The sequence below is a fragment of the Rhineura floridana genome, chromosome 3, assembly GCF_030035675.1.
Source record: "Rhineura floridana isolate rRhiFlo1 chromosome 3, rRhiFlo1.hap2, whole genome shotgun sequence".
Lineage (NCBI taxonomy): Eukaryota > Metazoa > Chordata > Lepidosauria > Squamata > Rhineuridae > Rhineura > Rhineura floridana.
This window is the reverse complement of record NC_084482.1, coordinates 7,163,760-7,189,688: the sequence shown is the minus strand read 5'-3', so window position 1 is coordinate 7,189,688 and position 25,929 is coordinate 7,163,760. Positions and strand designations below refer to the sequence as shown.

The 25,929-nt window shown below is 45.9% G+C and overlaps 1 protein-coding gene across 2 annotated transcripts; it reads left to right on the top strand.

The window, feature by feature from the left end:
- Positions 1–5,666: 5,666 nt before the first annotated feature.
- On the top strand, positions 5,667–25,422 carry DUSP9 (dual specificity phosphatase 9). 2 transcript variants are annotated; one of them, XM_061614217.1, is made up of 4 exons: positions 5,667–6,338; positions 11,671–12,897; positions 18,006–18,428; positions 22,599–25,422. In XM_061614217.1, exons 2-4 carry the CDS (start codon positions 12,735–12,737, stop codon positions 22,895–22,897), a joined length of 885 nt encoding a protein of 294 aa, XP_061470201.1. In that variant the 5' UTR covers positions 5,667–6,338; positions 11,671–12,734; the 3' UTR covers positions 22,898–25,422. The 2 variants fall into 2 exon arrangements, with proteins under 2 accessions (XP_061470201.1, XP_061470200.1); XM_061614216.1 differs by having other exon boundaries at positions 11,671–13,092.
- The last annotated feature ends 507 nt before the right edge of the window (positions 25,423–25,929 follow it).

Here is a 25,929-nt window from a genome sequence, read left to right as displayed (position 1 = left end):
AGTTGTTATTGGCCCAACACATAGGGCAGGGCACACCCTCTACTTGGTTTTTGCTCCAGATGGAGGAAAGGGTGGTCTGGAGATAGCGGGGGTTGGATATCACCCCATTGTCGTGGTCAGATCACTTCCTGGTGAAGTTTAGACTTATGGCTCCGATCCTTCCCTGCAGGGGTGATGGACAGATTAAGATGGTCCGCCCTCAGAGACTAATGGAATCCACTGGATTCCTGAATGCCCTGGGGAAGTTCCCAGTAATAGAGCAAGTGACCCTGTTGAAGCCGTTGTCACACTGTGGAACAGCGAGGTGCATCGGGCTCTCAACACGGTTGTCCCCGAGCACCCTCTCCTGCATTGTGGAGCCTGGTTTGCACCTTGGTACACCAGTGAGCTAAGGGCAATGAAACAGGCTGGATGACAGCTAGAGCGCAAGTGGCAAAAGATGTGCTCTGAGGCTGATCAGGAACGAGTAAAACATCATAACCGTGCCTACTGTGTGGTGGTGAGGGCGGAGAAGAAGGCCCACTTCTCTGCCTCTATCGCATCCTCAAGTAGCTGTCCAGTGGAGCTTTTCCATATTGTCAGGGGTCTGTTGACATCAACTCCAGGAAATGGAGTCTTAGACCCTTCGGAGGCCCACTTTGAATTGTTTGCAAGGCACTTTGAGGGTAAAGTTGCTCGCCTCCGTAGAGGTCTTGATGCCCCATCCACATCTACTGTAATCCCCAATGAGGTGTCCAGTGCAACGTCTGCTGCAACTTCTTGGGAACGGTTTCAGTTGATGCTGCCTGATGACGTGTACAAGGTGCTTGCGATGATGCGGCCATGAATGTGTCCTCTCGACCCTTGCCCTTCTTGGCTTATTCAAGCTTGGCGAGGGGGTCTCACCGAGTGGATCAAGGGTGTGGTCAACATGTTTTTGTAAGAGGGAGTGGTTCCAGCCACCCTGAAAGAGGCAGGGATCTGACCACTCCTGAAAAAGCCCACCCTGGACCCATTGGTATGTGACAATTATTGCCCCATTGTAAATACTCCCCTTTTAGGGAAGGTAATCAAGTAGGTTGTGGCGCAGCAGGTACTCTTGGATGAAACAGATTATCTTGACCCATCCCATTCAGGCCTGGTTATGAGACTGAATTGGCCTTGGTTGCCCTGATGGATGACCTTTATCAGGAGAAGGACGGGGAGTGTGACCCTGTTATTCTTACTTGATCTCTCAGCGGCTTTTGATAGCATTGACCATGGTATCCTTCTGGGCCGACTTTGTGAGATGGGTATTGGAGGCATTGTTTTACAGTGGTTCCGATCCTATCTCCAAGGTCGCTCTCAGAGAATAGCATTGGGGTGACTGTCATTTGGCCCCCTGAAAGTTGTGCTGTGGGGTACCACAGGGTACCATCTTGTCCCCCATGCTGTTTAACATCTATATGAAGCCCTTGGGAGCAGTCATCAGGAGCTTTGGGGGGAGGTGTCAGCAGTATGCTAATGATACCCAGCTCTATTTCTCCGTAACATCTGAATCGGGAGAGGTCGTGCAAGCCCTGGACCACTGCCTGGACTCGGTGGTGGGCTGGATGAGGGCCAATAAACTGAGTCTGAATCCTAGCAAGACGGAGGCACTGTGGGTTGGTGGTTCCCGAGTTCGGATAATTGGTCAGTTGCCTGCTTTGGATGAGGTTGTAGTCCGTCTGAAAGAGCAGGTCTGTAGTCTGGGGTGCTCCTGGATCCATCTTTGTCGCTAGAGGCCCAGGTGACCTCAGTGGCTAGGAGTGCCTTTTATGAGCTTCGGCTGGTGAGACAGCTGCAGCCGTTTCTGGACCACAATAGCCTGACCACTGTTGTCCACACACTGGTAACCTCCAGGCTGGATTACTGTAATGTGCTCTGTGTGGGGCTGCCCTTGAGGTTGGTCTGGAAGCTGCAGCTGGTGCAAAATGCAGTGGCAAGACTGCTCACTGGGGCAGGATATTGCCAACATGTCACCCTGCTGCTGAAAAAATTGCACTGGCTGCCCATTTGCTACTGGGCCAAGTTCAAGGTTCTACTTTTGGTGTACAAAGCCCTATACAGCTCGAGACCAGGATCCTTGAAAGACCATCTTACCCCTTATATACCCAGTCGATCACTGCGCTCTGCAGGTGAGGGCCTCCTGCAGATACCATCTTATCAGGAGGTTCGTTCTGCACAATATAGGAAATGGACCTTTAGTGTGGCAGCCCCTACCCTGTGGAATTCCCTCCCTTTGAATATTAGGCAGGCGCCTTTTGAAGACTTTCCTCTTTCAACAAGCCTTTTAGGTTGAGACCTATCCCAGTCTGCGTCTGTGTTAGAATTGCTCAATGTGTTTTTTAATAATGTTTTTAACCCTTTTTAAAAGTTGTTTTTAACGCTGTTTTGTTTTAATGTATTTTAAGATCTGTTTTTATGATGTTTTAAAGTGTTTTTAGCGCTTTGTTTGCCACCCTGGGCTCCTGCTGGGAGGAAGGGCAGGATACAAATTAAATAATAAATAAATAAAATGAATAAATAAAGGATTGGTATTGGGACCTGTGCTTTTCAACTTGTTCATAAACAATCTAGAGTTAGAGGTGAGCAGTGAGATAACCAAGTTTGCTGATGATAGTAAATTATTCAGGGTTGTTAAAACAAGAAAGGACTGCAAAGAGCAAAAGGAGCTCTTCAAAGTGAATGACAGGCAGTAAAATGGCTGTGTAAACAAATGTAAAGTTATGCATATCAGAGCAAAAAATCTTAATTGCACATATACATGGGGTCTGAACTGGTGGTGAGTGACCAGGAAAAGACCTTGAGAACTAAAATGATAAAGGGGATGGAGCAACCCCTATGAGGAAAGGTTACACCATCTGGGTACCATCTCTACACCATCTTTTAGTGTAAACAAAAGGTGAGTAACAGGCAACATGATAGAAGTGTATGAAAGTATGCACAGTATGGAGAAATTGGATAGAGAAAAGTTTTCCTCCCTCTCAGTAGTACAACTCATGGACATCCAATTAAGCTGAACATTGGAAGATTCAGGACAGACAAAAGAAAGTACTTCTGTATAATTAAATTATGTAATTTGCTCCTCCAAGAGGCAGTGATGGCCACCAACTTGGATGGCTTTAAAAGAGGATTACATAAATTCATGATAAGGCTGTCAGTGACTACTAATCCTGATGGCTATGTTCTACCTCCACTGCCAGAGGCTGTATGCTTCTGAATACCAGTTGCTAGAAATTGCAGGAGGGTAGAGTCCTTTTGTGCTCAGATCCTGCTTGCAGGATTCCCATACACATCTGGTTGGCCACTGTGAAAACAGGATGCTGGCCTAGATGGGCCGTTGGCCTGATCCAGCAGGCTTTTTTTAATGTTCTTAGGGCCAATCAATAATTGATTGAATTGGGTTTGTGACCAAAGGGGGCTTGGATTAAGATTCAAGGAAGTGGCACACGCAGGCAAACCAGGAGGGAAGGAAAGGGACTAGGCTGCATTGGCTACCAGTTTCTAGGCTCAATTCAAGGGGCTGGTTTTGACCTACAATGCCTTATGCAGCTCCCAACCCAAATACATCCAGAACCTCCTCTCCCACATGAACCATCCTGGACCCTGCAGTCTTCATCAGAAGCCCTTCTCCATACGTCTCATCTGAGAAAAGTGTGGAGGGTGGCCCCACTAGGTCTTTTCAGTGGTGGCTCCACATTTGTGGAATGCTCTCCCATGGAAACACACCTGGCACCATCATTGATAGTTTTTAGGCACCAAGCTAAAACATTTCCATTTACTCAGATCTTTGGTACTTAAGCTAGTCTCTACTGTGGTGCTCATCTTTTAGTGGGTTGGATTTAGACTTGTCCTTGTTATTATGCAATTTGATGCACATTTTAGGACCTTTATACTGTATTTTTTTTTTAAAAAAAGCTTCTAATTTACTTTATCTGTTCATATTTTATCTTGTTAAGTTGCTCTGATACTTTTTTAAAGCAACAAATAATAGGGCACCTAATAGGGGACAAGACTAGACTCTAGCTGTTGACCAGGCTAAAACCTTAGAAACATTTATAGTCAAGCCATTTTAACAAATGGGAGGTGCAGTAGAGAACTATGCTGAGATGGTCAGAACTGGGAAAGGGCAGCGAATACAGCATTTTTCTTCCTCCAGCAGCTCACCACAAGAACAGATTTGGAGGCTCTTGGTTTGAATCCTAGCTGACTATGACACCCCTGTAGCACATAGCACGCTTGCCTGACTCATCTGTTTACTGCCCTCTCAAACCCAATCTGCTCTGAGCCCTCGCTTGCATAATGCACTTTGCTACAGTGGGGGTACCGTGGTTAAGATAGTAGAGGCAGCAGCCAAGTGGGAGTGCTAGATGCATATGGTCTGGTGTCAGGGAGGAGTCCTCCTCCCATAATACAGTAGGTATCTAAGATTCTTAGCTCAGATGGATTTCATCCATCGTCATCGCTATCACATCTCGTGTGTTTTGGGGTTTTTGCAAGAGGTGCCCCTAATCTATAAAGATAGAAAAGGGTTAGTCACAACCATCACCACAGTCCTTTTTGGTGTCTCTGACTTAATAATGAAAACATTCAAGACAAACTATATAAAGGTTTTGGCAAGGCCCAGAGTGATGCCACTCTGCACCCATAGAGCATCATGGCCAATGCACCTTTTCATATCTCCACCCCCCACCCCAGAAATTGAGACTGTGTCACCTGAATTGTTTTCTATCTCTGTGCCCTAATCCTCATTAAATTGTTTTACCTGTTCCAAGGAACTGAAGCAGCCATCTCAGATAATGAAATGTGAGTGCAATAAAGGATGGCAGAGGGATCTGGCCCATAGCTTTAAAAAATGCTAAATTTATCTGTTTTTTAAACTGTTGGTCTAGTTTAGTGTACTTTTAAAAAATGTTGTACGCCACCTTGAAATAAATTTTGATGAAAGACAGTATATAAATATATATTAAATCAACAAACAAGAGGCCTGTGATTTTCAAACGGTGCGCCCAGGCACACTGGTGCGCCCTAAGAGGTGGCTAGGTGTGCCTCAAATATTATGAAAGTATATTTTAAAAATTAGAAGAAACCCATTTGTATAGGGTAAGTAACAGTTTTCTATAGTTTTTTATTTTTATTCATAGTTTAAAATATATTAATATATTTTTAATTTTGTACACGAAGTGCGCCAGAAAAAATCTGTATGTTTTACAGTGCGCCGCGAACCAAAAAAGGTTCCAGCAGCGACGGGAGGGTCACAGGATCCCCATTCCTGTTTTAAAGGAGCCCCCTTCCTGCCAAACGCACACACATCCATCCGTGACACAGAATCTCACAAAATATTCCAAATCTGTGCCACAAGCACAGAATTAAGGCGGGCAGTCATCGTACTGGCCCGCTGACGGAGAAAAGCTCCGTTCCAGGGATGCCAGGCACAAGAGCAGGGCCACCAAGCAAAAGGCGGCAACCTTCACCGTCCCCGTCTCACGGTCCACCCGAGAAACCACCAGGTCAAAAGCTGACGAACAACTGCGCCCGCGCGCCCAGTCTCCTTCACTTATATACTCCGCCGCCCAAGAAGGTCATTCTAGCCAATGACTACGCGGCTGGGCGTGGCTCCCGGGCTGTACACAGCCACCACGTGGAGCTGGGGTGGGGACTGGCATCAGCCAAGCAGGCGGCGCTGGAAACGTTCGCCCGATGTTCTTAGAGCGGGGGAGTGGGAGGACGGGAGGAACCCAGCAGTCTCTCCTTCCTCGCCACCTGCTTCTCATCTACTGGCCTTCCCGCCCTTTCATGTTTCGCTCTGGGATCTTAAAATAATAATACAAAAGTCACCCCTACGGTCTCCCCACCCCGCGTATAAAGTTGGCTGTAGCATAACAAGCAATCAAGCAAAGGTTGCGGGCTACCGGATATTTCCATCCTTTCTTTTTCACCCTGCAGATGGAGGCGACCGAGTACTTTGCCACTACTCTGCCTCCTACTGCTACAGCGACAGCGGCTCTTTCTCCTAGCGACGAAAGCGAAGGAACTGGATCAGGCCATTAATTTCAAGCAGACGAAGATAACCGAGCCGGCCGGGGCAAAGAAGCGCTGGTGGAGCTGCGGAGGTTTCGCTTGTTTGTTTTTGGGCCCGGGAGCATCTTGCAGCAGGGATCCGCTTCGCCCGCCTCTCTGGAAAGCCAGCGCTTGCTGCGGGGGCTGAAGAGACACGCGGAGGAGTTTCTGCGTTTGGGTCGTGCGTGTTGTCGAACTGCTGCCAGTATCCAGCGCCTCCGCCCGCAAGATCGGAAACGCTTTCCAAGGCGTCCGAAAAGTATGGCGAGACCTACAGGGTAAGAGTAATTTACGACCGGGGCTCAGACCTTACTGAAGGCTCTTGCCAAGGTTTAACATGTCCAGGGCTTAGTCCTGGAACCTCTTTTTAGTGCTAAGATTTAAGCTTTGGAAAGTTTGTATGAAGTAGCAATGCTGTAACCACCTTGTGTTGTAAGGCGCCTAAAGACCATTAGGTATGAGGCGGCTAACAAATAAAATGAATAAATAAACTTGAAGCCTGGTCCTATTGAATTCACTGCCGAGTTACATTGCCTGAGGTGGAAGGGGAGCAGGTTCAAGGTAAATCCGGGCCTCTGAGCCTGTGCAGAGTACCTTTCCCTTAACTGGGAGCCTTGACTAAACTTACATAGGATCTGGCCACAAAGGAAATGGTGCTTCTGCGCATGTGTAGAGTGCCATCAGTGAGGAGCCACAGCCAGCCTTTCCACACACATAGGGATTAAGAGAATGGCTATTAGGTCAAGTGGCATAATATTTTGGCATAATGTTAGCCTAGAGGCTAATATTAATACTTGGCACTCCAGTGGCAATCTTCAGAATGTCCACAGCACTTCCGGTAAGTCTTGTAACCTTTATTGCAACCATGTGAGAGAGGTCACTCTTATTATTCTTCTTGATGGGGACGGACTGTGACCAAGAGAGCAGAGGCTTGTCTGAGGTCACTCTGTTAAGTGGATCATGGCAGAGACACGAGTCAAACCAGGGACTTCTTGATGGACAGTCCTGGTGCACATCACAAGGCACAGAGATGGCTGGCTTCAGCTGCAGTAGGAAAGAGGGGTAGACTCTGAGTTGCGTTGGCACTGGGGAGCAGCCAAGAATGTATCTTTTGCCTAAGAATGACAATATTCCTGAATTAACGGTGTTCTTGTTTACTCTGAGGGCAGGGAGTACTGTGTTCCTGCCTAAGGAAGGGTTTTCTTTTAATGGCTGCCAGCTTGGAAGCGAGGGCTTTTGGATTCTATTATTATCTGTTCTGGAAGGGAGCAGGAGCCAGCAATTTGCTTTCAGCTGAGGGGAACCAGGCACGTAGGGCAGTGTTCTTCAATGTTCAGATGTTGCTGGATTGCAATTCCCATCATCCCTGACTATTGCTTAAACTGGCTGGGGATGATGGGAGTCATAGTCCAGCAATACCTGGCGACCGAAGGTTGAAGAACACCGATGTAAGGGATAGTTGGGGCAGGCGCAAGACACTGTGCTGCCTGAGGCAGAACATCCACATGGTACCCCATCACTGCCACTCTCCCAAAAATTAACCTGGGGCACAACCCCCAGTGGCAAGTCACATTTTCAACAGGGCTGGTGCGGGAGAATTCCAGTCATCCATTCCCCTTGCCCTTGATGGCTCCCACAGCTTGCTGTTTCTGAGGCCACCTTGACTCCCTGTAGAATTGGCTCTGCAGGCCCAAGCCTGAGCTTCACCCCTTGTCACGGGGCAAACTGCTTGACCTTTGGGAAGTCACACTTTCAGCTTTAGTTTTGTGAACTTTGTTTTAACATTAACCCATTTCACAGTATTGTTAGGAAGACAAAGCCCAGGAAGTGCTTTTCAGATTAATAGTTCCACATAAATGAGAAATTGTAACCAGGCTACATCAAACTCCGCATGCTCTCCAAGCCAAGGGTTGTCCCATATGTCCTTTTTATTGTGCATTCATGATGACTTGTGCTCATGATGGTTTTGCGATGGTTATATGCAATCCCACTTTCAACACCGTTTGTGCCTGCAAATGTTTTGGGGCAGCCATACTGCTTTGTTTCTAATCAGTGCATGTCCCATAACTTCCTGCTGAAATCCTGTAATTTTTGTACCACAAATATTTCAGTTCACTTCTCTTCTCCCCCCCCCCGCACTTTTATTGTGCTGTAGCGCAAGAGTGCTGCTTCAGATGGCAATAACACAGCAATATTGGGAAAGGATTGCAGAACTAATAAAATGGAATGATGTGTGGATGGTCCAGTATAATTAATGCACTACTGTTGCATCAATGACATGCTGCAGAATACAACCACAAAAACACCAGTTGTCCTAAATCATGCTCTGTAGAGCTGTAAACCTAAGTGTCCAAACTCAAAGGAAAGTCCTACTGAGCTTATCCTGATCTTAGAGAAAGATGAGTTGTATTTTAGGGACCCACTATGATGATTTATTACTCCTCCTGTGTTCCTTATATAAGGATGATAAAATGTGTGTGTGTGTTTGTTTAACTGTTATAGTACCATTCAGGTGTTGAGTGGTGGCCTTAATCCATATCAGATATAGGTTGGTCAACTTATCAGCCAGCTCTTGCTCCTGCGTCTTTAGCAGAATCACTCGATCTGCAGACATTAACAGGTGGCTTTTATTTCCATGCCATGAAAAGCATTTAGCTGCTGTTTTTCTGCAGATCAATCAGCTTTTAAAGGCAGAGAAGCAGACCAGATTTGGGGGGGGTATCAGTTGGCAACCCTAAATTATGACTGGGAGTTAAGGGTGGCGATTATTCTGGATAGATTAATCCACAATAAATTCATAGTTCATATTCATATAAATTTATATTCAATACATTCATAGTCCAAATTCTTATTAATTCACAATTTGTAACTGGATGCAGAGAGTAGAGTACAAAAAAATGACTTGTAGCGCAATAGTTTTGAAGGCTGCATGCGTATAGAAAGTGCCAACTTTCCCTTTTTAAAATACCAGTGAGTGGGAGCTCAGTCCTTTTCCAGTGATTAGCCATGTGCAAACAACAACAAGCACAAATGTGTCCATGTTTGTGCCCGTCAAAACTGACATTCTGTGCATGTAATTTGTACTTGGAGATCTGTACCAAAGTACAAAAAGCGGCATATGACCCGTAAGGCTGGTTCACAAACAGCCCTGACAGATACACTCATGAAAACAAGCCTTGGCTTCTTGTGTTCTGCCTCCTGATGATGAGTAGAAGCCTGCAGGTGAACTGGGATCTTCAGGCGTAGACCTCAGTAAACTGGGGAAGAAATTGGATTCACTTCACATTTAAAGCCAAATTTATCAAATTTGCACTTTCTGAAACAATATGAGAACTGAAACACGCCCATCCTTTGAAATTCACACAATGCAGTTGTCCAACTAAACAGTGTTTACAAAAATCCATATATTACTGGAAAGTGTGCACAAAATGAATATATTGGTGAAAATAACATACGATAATGCATTATATTAGAATAAATTATTTGCAAAAATGTGTACATTAGTCAAAACTGGATACAAAAATGTATTAGGAGAAATTTGTACTATAATGCTAAAGAATTTTTGTGAGGATTTTTTTTTTTAAAAAATGCACATGCAGAAATGTGGAGAACCAAATTTAAGATTAGAAAAATGAGAAACTGAGAGAACCGAAATGGACGGATAATTCCATCCTTAGGCCCCAGTCACCTATCTATCCAGTATGAAAAAGGGATGGACATACAGTGGTGCTATCAGGGCAGGACTTTGGGCAGAAATCCAGGACCCCACTCAGCAGAGTGGCTCTAAACGCAGTAATGCACATTATGATTTAAAGATGGGAGGTGGATGGGAATAGGACAATTCAATCCAAAGTCTAAAATTGTGTAACAGCACCACTATGGACAGATCACGTAAGTGGTGTATCCAAATGTGCAGGCCCCATATTCAAGGTCTTATAGCAGGGGTGAGGAACCTGTAGCCCTTTGGATGTTGTTGGATATCCCATCATCCCTAGCCAGTGCAGCCAGGGCTCAGGGATGATCTGGGGAGCCACAGGATCCCTATCCCTTTCCTATAGGCAACCATGGTCAGTGCAAGATCCCCAGGTCTTCCTCCTGCACATGCAGCTCTGTGCCTCATGTTAATATGGGTGCACTATTTGAATTTTCCACCTCTGGCACAAACAGGGCTTATTAACTATTATTATATTTATTTATTATTTATTTATTATTTATACCCCACCCTTTTTCCAAGTGGAACTTCAGGGCGGCTTACAACAAACATAAATACATGTGATTAAAACATTCAAAATTCTGCATTAAAATAAGATTAAACCATTAGCACGATTTAAACATTTAACATCCACTTAAAATAAATAAAAACACATTAAAAATAGTGCAGTTAAGCAATAAACAATGCAGCAACCTCTCAACCTCTTGAGCCAGCCCTGCTGGTATCCAAAGCATGGGGTGGTGATGTCATTTCATTTGAGCCAGGACTGGACCCCAGAACATCATATTTTGTTTCCAGATTCAGTGCCTGAAGTGGAAGCACACAGGAAACTGCCTTATACTGAGTGAGGCCATCTGCCCGTCTATCCCAGTATTTCTGTGCTAGGGATTCCCAAACTGTGGTCCACGGACCACCAGCAGCCCGCAAGCTTCATTCAGGCGGTCCACGATATGCCTGTGAAAATACAATTAAAAATCATACAGCACCTAGCACAGTGCGTTACAATTGCTACAACAGGCAAAAAAAAATAAATCATAAAGTGGTCGACTCTCAGCGATTTTCCAGTGGTCTGAGAACTGCTGGTCTACACAGCCTGGCACTGACTGTCCAGAGTTTCAGACATGGGTCTTTCCCAGCCCTCCTGGGACCTTATTGCACGCAAGGCATTTGCCTTCAGTAGAGGGTGCTGGTGAGCCTTTTCCTCCTCCGCACATTATTATTATTATTATTATTATTATTATTATTATTATTATTAATAATAATAATAATAATAATAATAATAATAATAATAATAATAATAATAATAATAATAATAATAAATTAAATTTCTATACCGCCCCATAGCCGAAGCTCTCTGGGCAGTTTACAACATAAATTATAAAGACTAATCATTATAAAACAGCCATTTTCTTTTTCTTTCTCCCATAGGCCATAGGCAAGGATGATATAGCTTACCTTTCAGTTTAAAACCATATTGAAGCACGCACGCACACGCACACACACACACACTATAAAAAACTAACAGGCAAAATGATGATTCCCAAAATTTAGCTTATATTTGCTCATTTAAAATGTGACTCCCCTTCGTAAACCCACACACACTGGGGATTCAGAGTGAAAGGCTTTCCCATGTATGGAAGGTGCGACTGATTTGAAAACCAGAAATTAAAGCCCTGGGCGCCTGCAGTATACACACAGCCTGTGTTGTCACCCGACTCTTGGCAGCTATTGCCATCTTCCCTCCGGTTGCCAGGAAGTCTCTCATCAGCATCTGGCCAGGATGGAGGGGGACATCAAGGTGCCAGGAAGGGAACACGCACTTCCCGTGTTTCCCTTCGCCTGCCTGCCTGTTCTCACTCTTTCCAGCCTCATTCTCCCCTTTTGCTTTCCCCATGCAGGTTCGTCCAGCATCCATGCTAGCGTCCCCCTGTTCTCTGGAAGCCTGAGGTGTCGCACTTGGTCCCCAGAGTGTGCATCCCTCTCTGTCTCTCGTGTGGTCCCTTCTTCGTTTTCTACTCCCCCCACCCTCCCCGGCTTATCTGGATGCCTGCTTCCCACAGACCCACTCCTCCCTGGCCTCTGCTCCAGCGCATCCTCTCCAGTGGTGTTGGATAGACTGCTGTTGGAAGAAGGGAAGGATCAAAGGAGTTTTCTTCAGGCTGGACCACAAGTTGTGGCTGTCCTCAACCAGCACAGACCTACCAGTAACTGTCAGGGCGGCAACAATAGGAGGCTTGTTTGGGGGAAACAAAATAAGCTGGATTTAGACACCGGGGGGGGGGTGAAAGCTTGTCAGGCCCACCTTGCTATCCTAATTTTGGCCAGCTCCAGCTATCTCTGATTTGGCGGACTGTCCCTTGCATAGCGGTGCCAGGGAAACCACACCAGTGAGGCAGGTCAGGATCCTGAGTGGAGTGTCCGAGAAGCAGCTTTTTCCACAGGACAAACCATTCTTGGAAAATTCTCCATAGGGCCTCTTCTCCTGCAGGCTGTCATGAAGCCCTGGGATCTGACTCTCATTTTATACCTTCACCTCTTGAGAGGTTGCATCCCACTCCTCTCCCTCCAAAGAGACTGAAGGATGATTTCCATGCGTGGATTCGCACCTCGTTGTGCTCCCCTCTTATTTTGCTAGTAACAGCTCTTTTCATCTCAATGGATGAGGCGAGACCTTCTGTGTCGGCAGCATGGTGCAACGATTCCTCCTGGGCAAAGGCATCTGGGGACTTTGGATCCTGAGTTTGGGACAATCTCCTGCCGTCTGACAAAAAAAGTCCCCTGCACATTGTCCTTTCGCAGGTCAAGGGTGAGCTGGTGGATGTGGCAGACGTTGCTTTTACGGGCAGCCTGGTGCCTGCCCATTGCAAGAGAGGGAAATTCAGATGGTGCTCTGAGATTTGGGCAGGATTAGGGTGGGGAGTCGTTTGACTGTGAAGATTCTGACCGGCCGGCTTGTAGCCACATGGAAGACCCGGGCAAGTCCACGTCCTGGCTGGGGGCCGAGCTGGCCTCTCCTTCTCCGTACCTGCATATCTTGGACTGCCGCAGCCGGGAGCTGTACGACTCATCCCACGTGGAGCGGGCACTGAGTGTGGCCCTGCCAGGGCTGCTACTGCGGCGTCTCCGTAAGGGGAATCTTTCGGTCCGGTCCTTGTTGCCTGGGCCCCCGCAGGGCCTTGGGGATAATGCAGTGTTACTGTATGATGAGGGAACCTTCCAGCTCCCCCGATCAGGGAAGCAGGAGGAGGAGGAAGAGTCAGTGCTGGTGACACTGCTGCAGAAGCTACGGGAGGAAGGTTGTCCTGCCTACTACCTGCAGGGTGGGTATGCTGGCAAAAGCGTATTTGTGGAGCGGGGAGATAACCTGGGGGAAGGAGTGCCACCCAACATCCAGCAACTTATCTCCATCTCAGGGCCATAGGAAACTGCCTGATGCAGAGTCAGGCTGCTGGTCCATCTAGCTCAGTGTTGTCTACACTGACTGGCAGTGGCTCTCCAGGGTTTCAGATGGAGAATGTTCCCAGCCCTACCTGGAGATGGTGAGGGTTGAACCAGGGACCTTTGCGTGCAGGACAGATGCCCGGTCACTGAGCTATGCCCCTTCCCCCAGTCAGTCACTTCTTCTCTGGGGGAGCAGGGAGAAGGCAGAGGCAGGGATATGGCTGCCAGATTTCAAGCGAGAGACTTCCTTTTTACTTTTAAATCTGCTGCTGAATCAGGAGATCAACCAGCCACAGTTTCTTGTACCTATTTCACCCTTCCCTGTCCTGCTGTGTGCTCCCTCCTTGGCTGTTCTACTAAGCAGTTTTATAGGTATACCAACAACACGCAAGAGGAGAGACCGGACAAAAGGACCAGGCAAGTAGGAATAGGTGGAAGCAGCTGTGCCTGCCTCATCTCAGGATTCAGTGGTAGAGGGAATCTCTGTACTGTGTTAGGCAAACCTATGGTTTTGTTGATTCAGTATAAGTTGTGTCGCACCTCCCTTCCTGGCAACCCTATAGAGTATCACCCTTTATAAGGGATCAGGAATCTGTGTCTCTCCAGATGCTACTAGACTCCAGCTCCCATCAGCCCCAGCTAGCATGACCAATAGTCAGAGATGATGGAAGTTGGAGTCCAGAAACGTCTCTAGGGTCACAGGTTCCTCATCCCTTCCCGAGATGTTAAGTGAAAGCATAGGTCATTTTAGGTCACTACAAGCAGTGGGTCCCCACGGGCTAGGGCAGAGGTCTTCCACAGCCCTGCTTTTTCAGACCCTTTAAGTAGGAATCCCATGGGTGGCAGCCTATCGCTTTCTGCAGGCAGATCATACTCTGCCACTGAGCTGTTGCCCCTTTCCAAAGATGGGGGATAAAGAAAAAAAGGGGGGGAACCCCAGGAAGACGAAAGACCAACGTGGGTGAATGATGATCAATAATCTTGTTTAATGACGTTATAAAATATATGCCCAACGCGTTTCGGTTGGATGAATTCCAGCCTTCATCAGGGGCATAAATAAGATATCTTAGTTATTCAGTGTTTCGTACAAAATCAATCCGGAGCAGTACTGAATAACTGATGAAGCCCCTGATGAAGGCTGGAATTCATCCAACCGAAACGCATTGGGGATATATTTTATAACGTTCTCAGTAAACAAGATTATTGATCATCATTCACCCACGTTGGTCTTTCGTCTTCCTGGGGTTTCCCCCCCCCTTTTTTTTTTCTTGCTGCCGATTTGGATGCCTTCCACTCCCCTCTCCTCTTTTTTGACAAAGATGGGGGATAGCCAGGGAGAAAGAAATCTGCAGATGGGGCAGATCAGGGTTTTTTTGTACTCGGGCGGCAGCAACTGCTCTCAAAAGTGTGAGGTGGGCCACGTATTAAGGGGTGCTATTTTATTTTTTGCCTGGCTTTGCTCCTGTAACCATGAAAGAAGTCTTGATGTACAGAAATTTAGCAAGTGAAGCTTTTCTTCTTGCTGCATCTGCATGCTTTCAAAGTCTTCACTGCTTATTATCGAACTCTTAAAGGCACAGGAAGGACCCTGCGAGGGGGTGGGGGGTGGGGAGGTTGGTTGGCAACCTAGCACAGGCCTCTCCTGGGAAACTTGCCTGACAGCAATCCAAGCCTATTAAGTATCACCGTAGCCCTGACCCGTCCCATTTATTGGGGCAAGAGCCAGAATGAAAGAAGAACAGTGGTGAATAAGGCTGCCAGCTTTTCAACTGGCCATTATAGCTGTGCTTTTAACAGCAGCTTGGTCTGCAGACATCAGCCGCCGGTGATTGTCTTCAATGCTGATTTCTGCACAACGCACTGCTTGCCAGTTGTTCTCCTGGTCCATTGGCAACTCAAATTCTCAGCAGACGTTTTGGCAAGTGTGCCTCAAGGGACATCCAGACTATGAGCGTGCTACTCTAGTTCTTACCACGGCATAGATGAAGTCCCCAGCTCTTTCTTTGCCTCCCCTGACATGGTGCCTTGCTGTAATTTAACCGTTTGGCTACCTCTGAGCTAGGCCATGTGGTGCCCTCCAGATGATGTTGGACTATGACTCCCAGCAGCCCCAGTCAGCATGGCCAATGGTTAGGGATTATGGGAGTTGTCCAACTGGGTGGGCACCACATTGGTTACCCTTAGTCAAGGGCTACCTGTTGCCTAGCTGATTGCTGGTAGGACAGCCACACTACAACCTGGACTTTCAGGGCCAAAGTACACACTGTGCACAGTTGTATAACTGATACAATGTTTAAGTGATAAAAACTAGGTGCGGGAAGCGTGTGGCCCTCCAGATGGTGCTGACCTACAACTTCCATCATTGCTGGCCAGTGGCCATGTTTCTTGGGGCTGATGGGAGCTGGAGTTCAGCAACATCTGGAGGGCCACAGGTTCCCCACCCCTGTCAAAGCATCAAGTACCCCCCCCCGCCTAGCTGCAGGAGACTGCAGTCTTTCAATACAGCACTAGCTAGTGCAGAGGGGCTGCTTAACCCTTTTCCACCCAGTGGCCTTCAGGGAAAAGATACTTGAGCCTGTGTCTTTTCCTCCATGGAGATATATTTAGTTGCAGGTGATTTTAAGCATAAAGCCAACCCAGGCAAAATGCCCCATCCACTGATCTTCCACTCAGATTGCACTTTTCTGTGGCTACCTTTTCATATGATATTATTTTTAAAAGGAATTTGGGCAAAGCTATATGCAACTGCATTTCCATGTAGGTTAGTGCCTACTCTGTCCACTGATTTAAGTGGAAGATGCAGAAGCCACTTCCCACCCAATACAGGCTACACCTGCTGAAATTCCCTCTCCTGTCCTTTTTTCACCCGGTCTCCCTAGTCTTTCCCCACCCCTTGCTAGAAACTTGCTTAAAAAAAAAAAGTAAATAAAGAGCCTGGAATCATGGGAGTTAAAAAAGCTGTGTTATGTAATGCATGATGAACTGCTTGTAGATTTCTAGGTAGAAAGCCTGGGGGATAGACTAGCTCAGTTATCCTTCCCAGGAACTTTAATATTAAAGGTACAAATAGGATTCTATGTGGAGGGATTCTTTCCTCTCAGCCCAGAGGCTGGCAAAATCCATTTGATTTTTAATTTTGTCGTAACATAACATTCTAGATGTGTTTGTGGCATTTCTGTTGTGTGTTTTAATAGAAAGTCAATGAGTGATGATGCATGGTGATGCGGTGATGGGAAAAGCTGCACAGGGTAACCTGCTGCCTATTCATGCTAAAGCCTCTGTCAAGAAGAAATTGCTGCTTCTTGACAGAAAGTCAACAGCTGGGAGGATCAAGAGGTGGATATGGGGTTCTTCAGTGCCTCCCACCCTGTCCCAGAGGCTTAGACCCTAGGAGGTAACGCCTGGTGAGATGGGGTGGGGATGGCACCTTGTGGGTCTGGAACTAAGTGGGGCCATCAGGGTAGGACTTTAGGACAGAAGTCTAGGGCCCCACTCAGCAGAACAAGCAGAAGGGCCCCTGGATGCAGCAGGGCTGGCCTATCCCATTTTGAAGCAAGCAGAGTAATCACATTACGTCTAAAGAGCAGGGATCCCTGTAAATACCATAAAATCCAGAGTCTAAACTGTCCTAAATTGACAACTGTCTGACACAAAGCTTGTCTGACAACGGCATCTTGAAAATACCAGCTTTTGTTCTTTTTCTTTTATTCTTTAAAACTTTTTAGTCCATATGGATGTGAAGTTATGCTTGCATGTGTCCATGGGTAATGTGTTGTGAAACTTCAGACGCTGGAAAAATTGCCAAATAAGATTTCTACTGGTTAGGGCTTCAGTGCCGTACAGGGCTTTGTACCCCTTAACATGATTAGCAAAACCAAGATAAATTCTGCCGAACAGCAATAATTGCAGAAGAAACTATCCAGTTTAAGAGAAGTTGATCAAATATCAATTTTGAATTATTTTATACAGGTCACAATATGTGGCATTTCTCAATGAGAATTTGGCATGCCTGTATGCAGAATATGAATTTTCTGTAATATCAAAGCACCAGGGGTGGGTGGGTGTTGCTCAGTACTTAAAAGAGTCGAAGGACAGGCCCAGTGGTACAAATTTGCATAAATGCATACAGTGCCTCTGGGCAAATTAAGATGGCAGGCAGCTGGCATCTCCCCAACACCATACTAGGGACCATCGGTGCTGGTTCAAAAGCTTCAACCTAACAGGCTGGTATTGATTCAGATTTGTCCTTTGTCCACTATCTGCTACTTGTACCAATCTGTTTTTCCCTCTCAAAATATTGACATATCAATAATTTGAAAGGAAATACCAATATTTTGAAAGGAAATGTTGATAAATTATCAAACTTAATGATATTTTTGGAATTGTTTTTATAAAATTTGTTTTCAAAAATAGCCACAGAGAATTGCTACATAAAAATCCAATCCGCAACAATAGAGAAAAATCAAATTAATGAAAAACTCAGTACCAAATCCAATTTGGGCAGAATTCTAGCACATCCCTACACAGCATTTTACAGTGTGCTGGGCCCCCCTATAAGTAAAGGGGGTAGTTTTTAAAATGAGGGGGAAGAAGCAGGAGATCTGGGGCCTGGAACAAAAGATCCAGGACCTAGACTTCCTGGGCTTCCCCCAACAGCACCCATGTCAAATACATACAGTCTTGGGTGTGAATGGGAAAGGGTGTATTCACTTTGACAAGGTTTGAGAACCTCTGATGTCGTAATCCCACATATAACAATGGTGAGATCTCTTGGCTTTGTCTTTCCCTGCAGGAGGCTTCAATAAATTCCAGGCTGAATGGCCACACCTCTGTGAGACCAACCTGGACACAGCCAGTGCCAGTAGCTCACCTGTGCCCCTGGCAGCTCCTGTTGTGGGGCTGGGTGGCTTGAGCCTAAACTCGGACTGCTCCGATGCTGAGTCGGAGCCCCTAAGCAGTGGCATGGAGTTGGAAGGGGCAAGCCCCCCATCCTTCCCTGTGCAGATTCTCCCCAATCTCTACCTGGGCAGCGCCCGTGACTCTGCCAACATGGACACTCTGGCCAAGCTGGGCATCCACTACATCCTCAACGTCACGCCCAACCTGCCCAACCTCTTTGAGAAGAACGGTGACTTCCATTACAAGCAGATCCCCATCTCGGACCACTGGAGCCAGAACCTCTCTCAGTTCTTCCCTGAGGCCATTGAGTTCATTGGTGAGTGACGGGAAAGCAAGCGACACCCCACCCTTCGTTGCGTGTTTCAGGTTTTCCCGTGGCTGCTACCAGCTGAAGAAATGGGAATAAAACCCTTGGCTGGCAATTGGAGAACTAATTCACATGACCCTTGTGAAGCATTTTAAGGAATATGGTTTGTGGGATCTTTGCCTTTTTTTTTCATGAGCATACCCTGAAGTGCTTGTCTGAGCCCACAGATGGGCAACCGGCAGTCCTTGAGCTCAATGCAGCCCACAGCTGATTGATTACCAGTTGGCCCCCATCACTCATTCTTGTGCCTTTCAGTAGATAGAAAGATCCTTGTCATTTTCTTCACAGTACATTCGAAAGGGAGGAAAGAAATCCGTAGGAACACACACCATTGTGCCAACTTCACTGTTGGACTTTTGGCAATCAATGCATAGGGGGTTGCAAGTGAGTGAGTGAGGAGGAGGGATCAACAAGCCCCTTGCCACTGTTCCCTGCCCTAGATTGTCCCAGTGGTCAATCTAGTTGCTTTCAGGGCCAAACCAGGGCAATGGGCAGATATACCTGGGAATAGGGATGGGGGATAAATTTGTCTCGGTTCACATTTAAAGCCAAATTTATCAAATCCGCATTTTCCGAAACAATACAAGAACCGATACACAGCCATCCTTAGAAATTCACAATTATCCACATTTTGTGATGCAGTTTTCCAACCAACCAGTGTTTACAAAAATGCATATATTAGGGAAACGATGCATAAATATATATATTAGCAAAAAATAACATACAAAAATGCATTATATTAGGAAAAATTGCTTGCAAAACTGTGTACCTTTGTCAAAACTGCATACAAAAAATGGGTATATTAGGAGAATTCAAACAAAAATGCTGAAGAATTTATAGGACATTGGGCCCAATGTCCTGTAGGACCCTGCAGAGTTGCGTAGCGGAACAGAGAGTTTTGAGCGAGCTTATGTGTGTGTGTTTGAATCTTTGCTAAGATTCTACCTTCCCTGCAAATTAGTCAGACAGAGGCTTTAAGCTTTAAAATAAGAAAGAATTACTTTATTCTGGAAGTACATGTTTGATAGATAAGAGTCCTATATCTAGCTAACTAGCTATGTTGGAGCAACGAGCACTGTGCCCAGTACTCGCCCTCATGCTGGATGAGAGGGAGGGACAAAAGGAAAGATTTCTGCTCCCCTCTCGAGAAAGAAGAAGACTAGGAAGGAGGGAAGGAACTGAGATCAACATCCTTCTGCATATCAGTCTAGCAGGAAGGAAGAGACAGCAGGAGATCAAAGGACAGGTATAGCCTAGCAACCAAGAGGTCTCCTCTCTAGCTACGCCTTTAGCCCTATGCAGCCTCAACCCACAATATATTCCAACAGAATTTTCATGAAGATTTTTTTTTAAAAAAAACCACAAATTGCTGCAGAAATGTAGACAACTGAATTTAAGATTGGAAAAATGAAAAACTGAGAGACCCAAAATGGACAGATCTTTCCATCCCTACCTGGGAACGGGTGTTTTCCAACCCGGGGCCCTGCATTGAGTTGCTGGTGTTGGAGCTGAGAGCAGAACAAAACAGAAAGAAGTCAACTTCTGTATTGACTAAGGAGGAGCCAGAAGGCCTAGCTCGTAGTAGTCATCCTTTGCTTTAGTCAGAGGCCTTGTATTGCTTATCAGTCACTGGGGCTGATGGTATACCTCCCTTCCTGTATGTGAAGGAGGCTCATGAGGCCTCAAGTGGGCAGAGTCCTAGGCAGCTTACTAGGCAAAGTTTCTAGAACTCATGAAACTCCCAACTCAAGCACTGTATATTTTTCTCCCTCCTGACTGGCTCTTGCCATATCCCCGATCTGTCCAATTTCTATGCCTTCGGTGATGAGGGTATAGTAAACAAGCATCCAAGCTTGTGGAGATACATCAATCGTCCAGCCCAGAGAGCGAAATATGACAGTGGCATTCCATTCAGGTTTGTTCTCATGATGACCCTTTTGGAACATGGCAACCAGGTTTCAAGTAACCCTGTACTGGTCTTATTTGGGCGTCATGCTGTCAGAGAGTAGGAGTCATGTACAGGCCAGACACTTGCACAGCTGGGAACTATGGGTGATGCATCTTGAGTGGGTTGTGAGGATAGGCCCTTGGCTGAAGACATCAACCACACTGGTTATATTAATTGGTTCCTCAAGTTTTCTGTCATTGGGGATATACATACTCCCCCACCTCTCTTCCTTTCTGTCACAGACCTACAATCTTCCTTTACATTAGTGTCCTACAGACCCAAGCTTCTTCCTTGCTATCATTCAGCTCCTCCCTTTTCTTTACCTTTTAGCAGGATCATGTGTGCACACATGGAGGTTTGTGGTCTACTGATCCTCAGGTTGAGCATACACCTGTTTAATCTAGAGTGTCATACAGAATATGAGATCTTGGTATCGTCAACTAGGGCTGTACTGGTTAGTTGATGAATTCGTCAGATTAATCATTTAAAAGTACTTTGAGTCTCTGATGAACAAGGCAGAGAATTTTTATTTTAAAAAGTTCACTATTTTAAGATAAATGTTTCCAAAATCCGTTACTAGCAGGCAACATCTTAAAAGAGGGGTATTTCTCCTCTCTCTTTTTGGCAGAGTTATCTAATAAACTTCCTGACTCATTTGCATTCCACATTTTCATTCAAGGAAAGGCCTCACTGTGTGTGGCCATGGAAATTTTCACAAGGGAAATCCTCCTTACAAGTGGGACCTGCAGTGTTGAGTGTTGCTGTTTTAGGATTTTGTCTCCCCTCTGTACCTCTCCGGTTAGGAAGTACATTTGTGGTGCCCACCCCCAACTCCCTGCCTTTGTCCCATATCATGGGCAATTTCTGTGCTTCCTTGAGCTTTAGTCATCTAATGTCAGCATGTATGCCTTTTCCTCCATTTCCATTCTCCCTTGTGCTGCTCGCTTCCTTTTGCCCCCAGTCTTCCAAATTCTTCAGAAGCCTGAGTTCTGGAACTAGAGCCAAAAGAGAGCAATTTGCATATGGGTTTTCTGTGTCTATGTTTTATGTGTGTTTGACACATTTTGAAATATTTTGTTGCAGAGTGGGCAGTCATGATAATACAAATCCCAGTCTTTTCCTTTTATTTGGAAAATTCAGCATCAAATTTTCCTGTTCCTTTTCTTTTTAAAAAACAGACTAATAGAAGAATAACAATACCCACCATTCCTTTTTATCAAGGTTGCCTCAGTCTAGTTTCTCCCTAGCAGGATGATAGGATTGCGTCAAGGGCCATTGCCCTGGTGCAGAGGTCTTTAGGCAGGTAGGTCTCTGTGTGCGCTAAACAACAAAGTAAGATGATGATGATGATTAGAATTTAGTGCCTGCTCTTCACCCAGAGGTCCCAGGGCAGGTTACAACAATTTCAAACACATAGTTAAAAACAACCTAAACAATATGACAGAAAATAGGAAGGGTCCTAAAAATATTCTTCTCAGGTGTCGGCCAGGGTAAAGAGGTGCGCCTTCAGCATTCACCAAGAATCATCCAATGAATTTACCAGATGCACCTCAGTGGGGAGGGAGTTCTACAGCTTATGGGCTGCCACAGAGAATGCCGTCTCCTCAGCCACTTCCCCCTGAGCCTCTGAGGGTGGCAGAACTACCAAAAGGGCCCCCCTCTGCTGATCTCAACACCCAAATTACCCAAATTCTCCAAAAATAAATAAATGCTGCATTCTGTAACATATATAAATTATGTGATCAAGTACACCTGCATCTTTCTACCTTATTTTGCATGGGTGGAGGAACATGGCAGTATGTAAGCATACTTGAGTCCCGTCCCATCCCATCGTTGGCAATGTCATTCAGCCCCACTCTGGCTAATGAAATCTCAGTAGCCAGTATCCATGTACATTCAAGCTATGAGGACTTGTTTTTTCAATAAGAACCCTGGGATGGTTAGGAAGCTGAATTCTGCACTTGTGAAGTTGCAGGACACATAGCCCTGCTCTTAAGCTGGGCTTTTCACGCACACCCTTGGGTTCTTCCCCAACTGCCTTAATTCTCCTGTCTTCCTTTCCCATCCCCGTTTTCTTTTCTGCCCCAACCCTACAGCCCCAATTTCACAGGACAGCCAATACAATCCAGCCATTCACCCCCTCTTCTTCTTCTGTCCATCTCTGCCCTCAGATGAGGCCCTGTCTCGGAACTGTGGCATTCTGGTGCACTGCTTGGCGGGGATCAGCCGTTCCGTTACCGTCACTGTAGCCTACCTCATGCAGAAGCTCAACCTGTCCCTCAACGATGCCTATGACTTGGTGAAGAGGAAGAAGTCCAACATCTCGCCCAACTTCAACTTCATGGGGCAGCTGCTGGATTTTGAAAAGTCTCTGGGGCTCAGCGGGGGCAACCGGCGGCCTGCCTCTGGACAGGCCTGCTTCTTCACCTCGCCAACTGGCAACAGCGTCTTTGAACTGGATCCCACGTAGCGACACAAAAATGGTGCTGGCTTCTCTTGCCATCAGCCTCCTTCTGCGCCTAAATTCTACTCGCCTGCCCTGGTGGCAGAGTCCTTTTGGGACCAACTGAATACCTCACGCCAGAGTGGGAGGCTCCTCCCTCAGAACCGACTGCCACTTCCAGAGAAGGTTCTTGTTGCCTTTTGTTGTTTTTTGTTGTCTGATGCATCAACAATTGGTGCTTTGTACCTTACCAAACTTGTAGTTAAGCTGATGGAGCCAGACCAATAACCAAAGACCCTTCCCCATCCCCCCCAACTAACCCTTTCACCTCCCTCTCTGTCCCCAAAGAGCCCTGTAAAACACTGAGAATCCCCCACTTTTCTGGAGCCTGTTGTTTTCAGGAGTGTTTGCTCTGGACATACAACATGTTGAACATGGTCCAGACCACCCTGTCAAAATGTCAAGATTTGGGATGCGCTGTTTTCAGGGCTGGACCCTGCTGGTTGCTAAAGTGCCCACCTTATACAGAGTGTTTCCCATTCTACAGCCATAATCTAGAAATTAATTAGGTTGGAGACCTACAGCTCCCATGAGGATCCTCCCTACACAAGACTTCTGGTTCTACAGTTAATCAGCTTAAGAGGAGGGGAGGGGATAAGAGAGACAGAATCTGGAAGAGAGAAACCAGTCTACCATGGTAGTTCTACAGTGAATAAAGGGAGTCTTTGATAATAATGCCAGACCAGAAGCCTGTATCTCAAAGGTGAGAGGTTCTCCAGCTGGCTATCTTGTTCTTGGTTTTAGAAGCCTGGACCACTGATTCCAAAACAATGTCACAGCATGTATAGTCTGAGACTCTAAAATTGCCTTAAAGAGCCTCTACCAGGTCTGGTACAAGACACCAAACAGAAGAATCTGCACCCTTTTTATGTTAAGCCTTCAGCCTCTGGAATTCTACCATGCCAGGCCCAAGAACTCCAGCTCTGGAAGTGGGACAGTTAAGGAATGACCAGGTCAGTAACCTATAGCTCTGGACGCAGGCTCAGAAGCCTGTATCATCTATCATACCTCATCCACTTTCAGCCCCAAGACTCCCTCTCCCAAAAGCAGGCAAGCCAGCCACTCTGGAATTCATCCAGCTGTTTAGGAAAAGGAGAAGGAAATTGTATGAGATTGAAGCTTTGGAACAGATTCGCATGAGGGAGGCAGCCGGGAGACCTAGATAATAAGGAGCAGAGTGATCAGTTCCTGCACAGAGGTGGCGAAAGTGGAGCAGCTCTGAGTTTAATGTGTGTGTTTGTACAGATTTTGAATGTGTGTGTGTATGCCTTAATGCCTCCGTGTAAGCAACCAGAGCTGTGAACGTGTGTACTGGACACTGTCTATACACCTGCATGCAGGGCTTCATTTGTGCCCAGGCTTAGTGCCAGAACTTAGGGCTGGAACTTGTTTTCACTGCCAGGGCTCAGTCCAGGGAGAAGTTAAGTAATAACAAAGAAGATAGCACTTCTGAGCATGTGCAGAAAAAAAGGAATCAAAGAAATAACAGGTAAATGTGCAGGGTGTGTTTTCCCTCCCCATCAAGGTGCAACAGCCTGAATCTGCAATCAAGGGGCTAGAGTTTCTGAATCAAATGATGTGACTTGTAAGCAAGTATGGGTCTCAGCACTTGTCTATTTTTATTTTATTTGTATTAAATTATCTACAGCCTGTAAGTGAGTTCGTTCAGATAACAGATTGTGCCTATGTGTTTAAACTATCACCAGGGTATTCTGATGCACTCTGTTTAAGGATATTACCCTTGGTTTGTTCACTGTGGATCTGCTGGCCATAATCCCATAGGACTGCAGAATTTGGTGTTTTCTACAAGATTGGCTTCCTGCTCATCCTGCCATTATTCGTTTATTTTTAAAAGCAGCTCTGAAAATATGCCTAAAAGTGTTTGTGGGCGATGCTTGCTGAAATAATCTCAAGGAGCTGCTGAATGTGAGATTCTAGGGATCCAAGGATGGGGCTCCATACCTTCTGGTCCCTCCCCTTATGATTAGCAAAAGCAGGGAAAATGATGGTGCAAAGTTGTGAACAAAATTTGCAGACTAACAGTACAATCCTATGTGTGCATGCACAGACGTAAATTCTATTGAGTCCAGTGGGACTTACTCCCAGGTAAATGTGTATAGGATTACAGCTTAAGTTATGCAAAAAAAAACAATTATGCAAATTTGCTCGACTAGTGTAATTCATGTGGGTTGCAGAATTTTGGGGATTTGGATTGCCTGGACATAGACTTTTATTTGGCTCTATACTACAGTTCTGTGTACCTGTATGTGAAAAATGCAAGTTTGCATATGAGTCCATGTATGTTTCTGCAGCCCTGCTTCTCTTTATGGCAGCTAAGAGACTGCCTAGGGATGAGTTGTCCTTTTTTTTAAAAAAAAATGGTTGGCATCCTGGTCTCTTTGTTTTTCAAATGAATGTAACCAGCTCTAGAGCTGACTACAGAGGTGGGCAAGAACTGTCATTGCCATGAGCAACACAGTCACTTCAATAAAAACAGGATTTTAAACAATACAAAGAGGTGTGGATTTGTTGGAGGGAAGGTGATTCCAGCTGATGGAGAACCATTTCACAGACATCCCAAATGGCTGTGATTACACTCCCTAAGAACATATAAAGTATTGTGGCTGTGAACACCCTGTGTGTTAATGTGTATTCAGTGCAGGATGCAGGTGCATTTTTGGGGTGATGTACACATAATGTCACCCCTGTCCCACACTATTCATTGACTTAAACGCTTTTTGCTAGAATGGCTATAATCTGTTTTGTCCCAAGAATGCACTTTGCAGGCACTTGCTGCCTGAATGTGTACACAGAGAACAGTTGTTCCTCAGGTGACCTCCTATTGGGCTGAACCGTCTGCATTGCAGGGCTGTGCACCTCCTGTCATTTCTGTGCACATTCACCTGAGAGTTACTTTTTCTCTTCCTTTTCCAGTAAAGCTGAGGCTTGCTGCTTTTGCAGTGGAGTACAATGGTATAGCGGTAAATGGGAACGGAAGA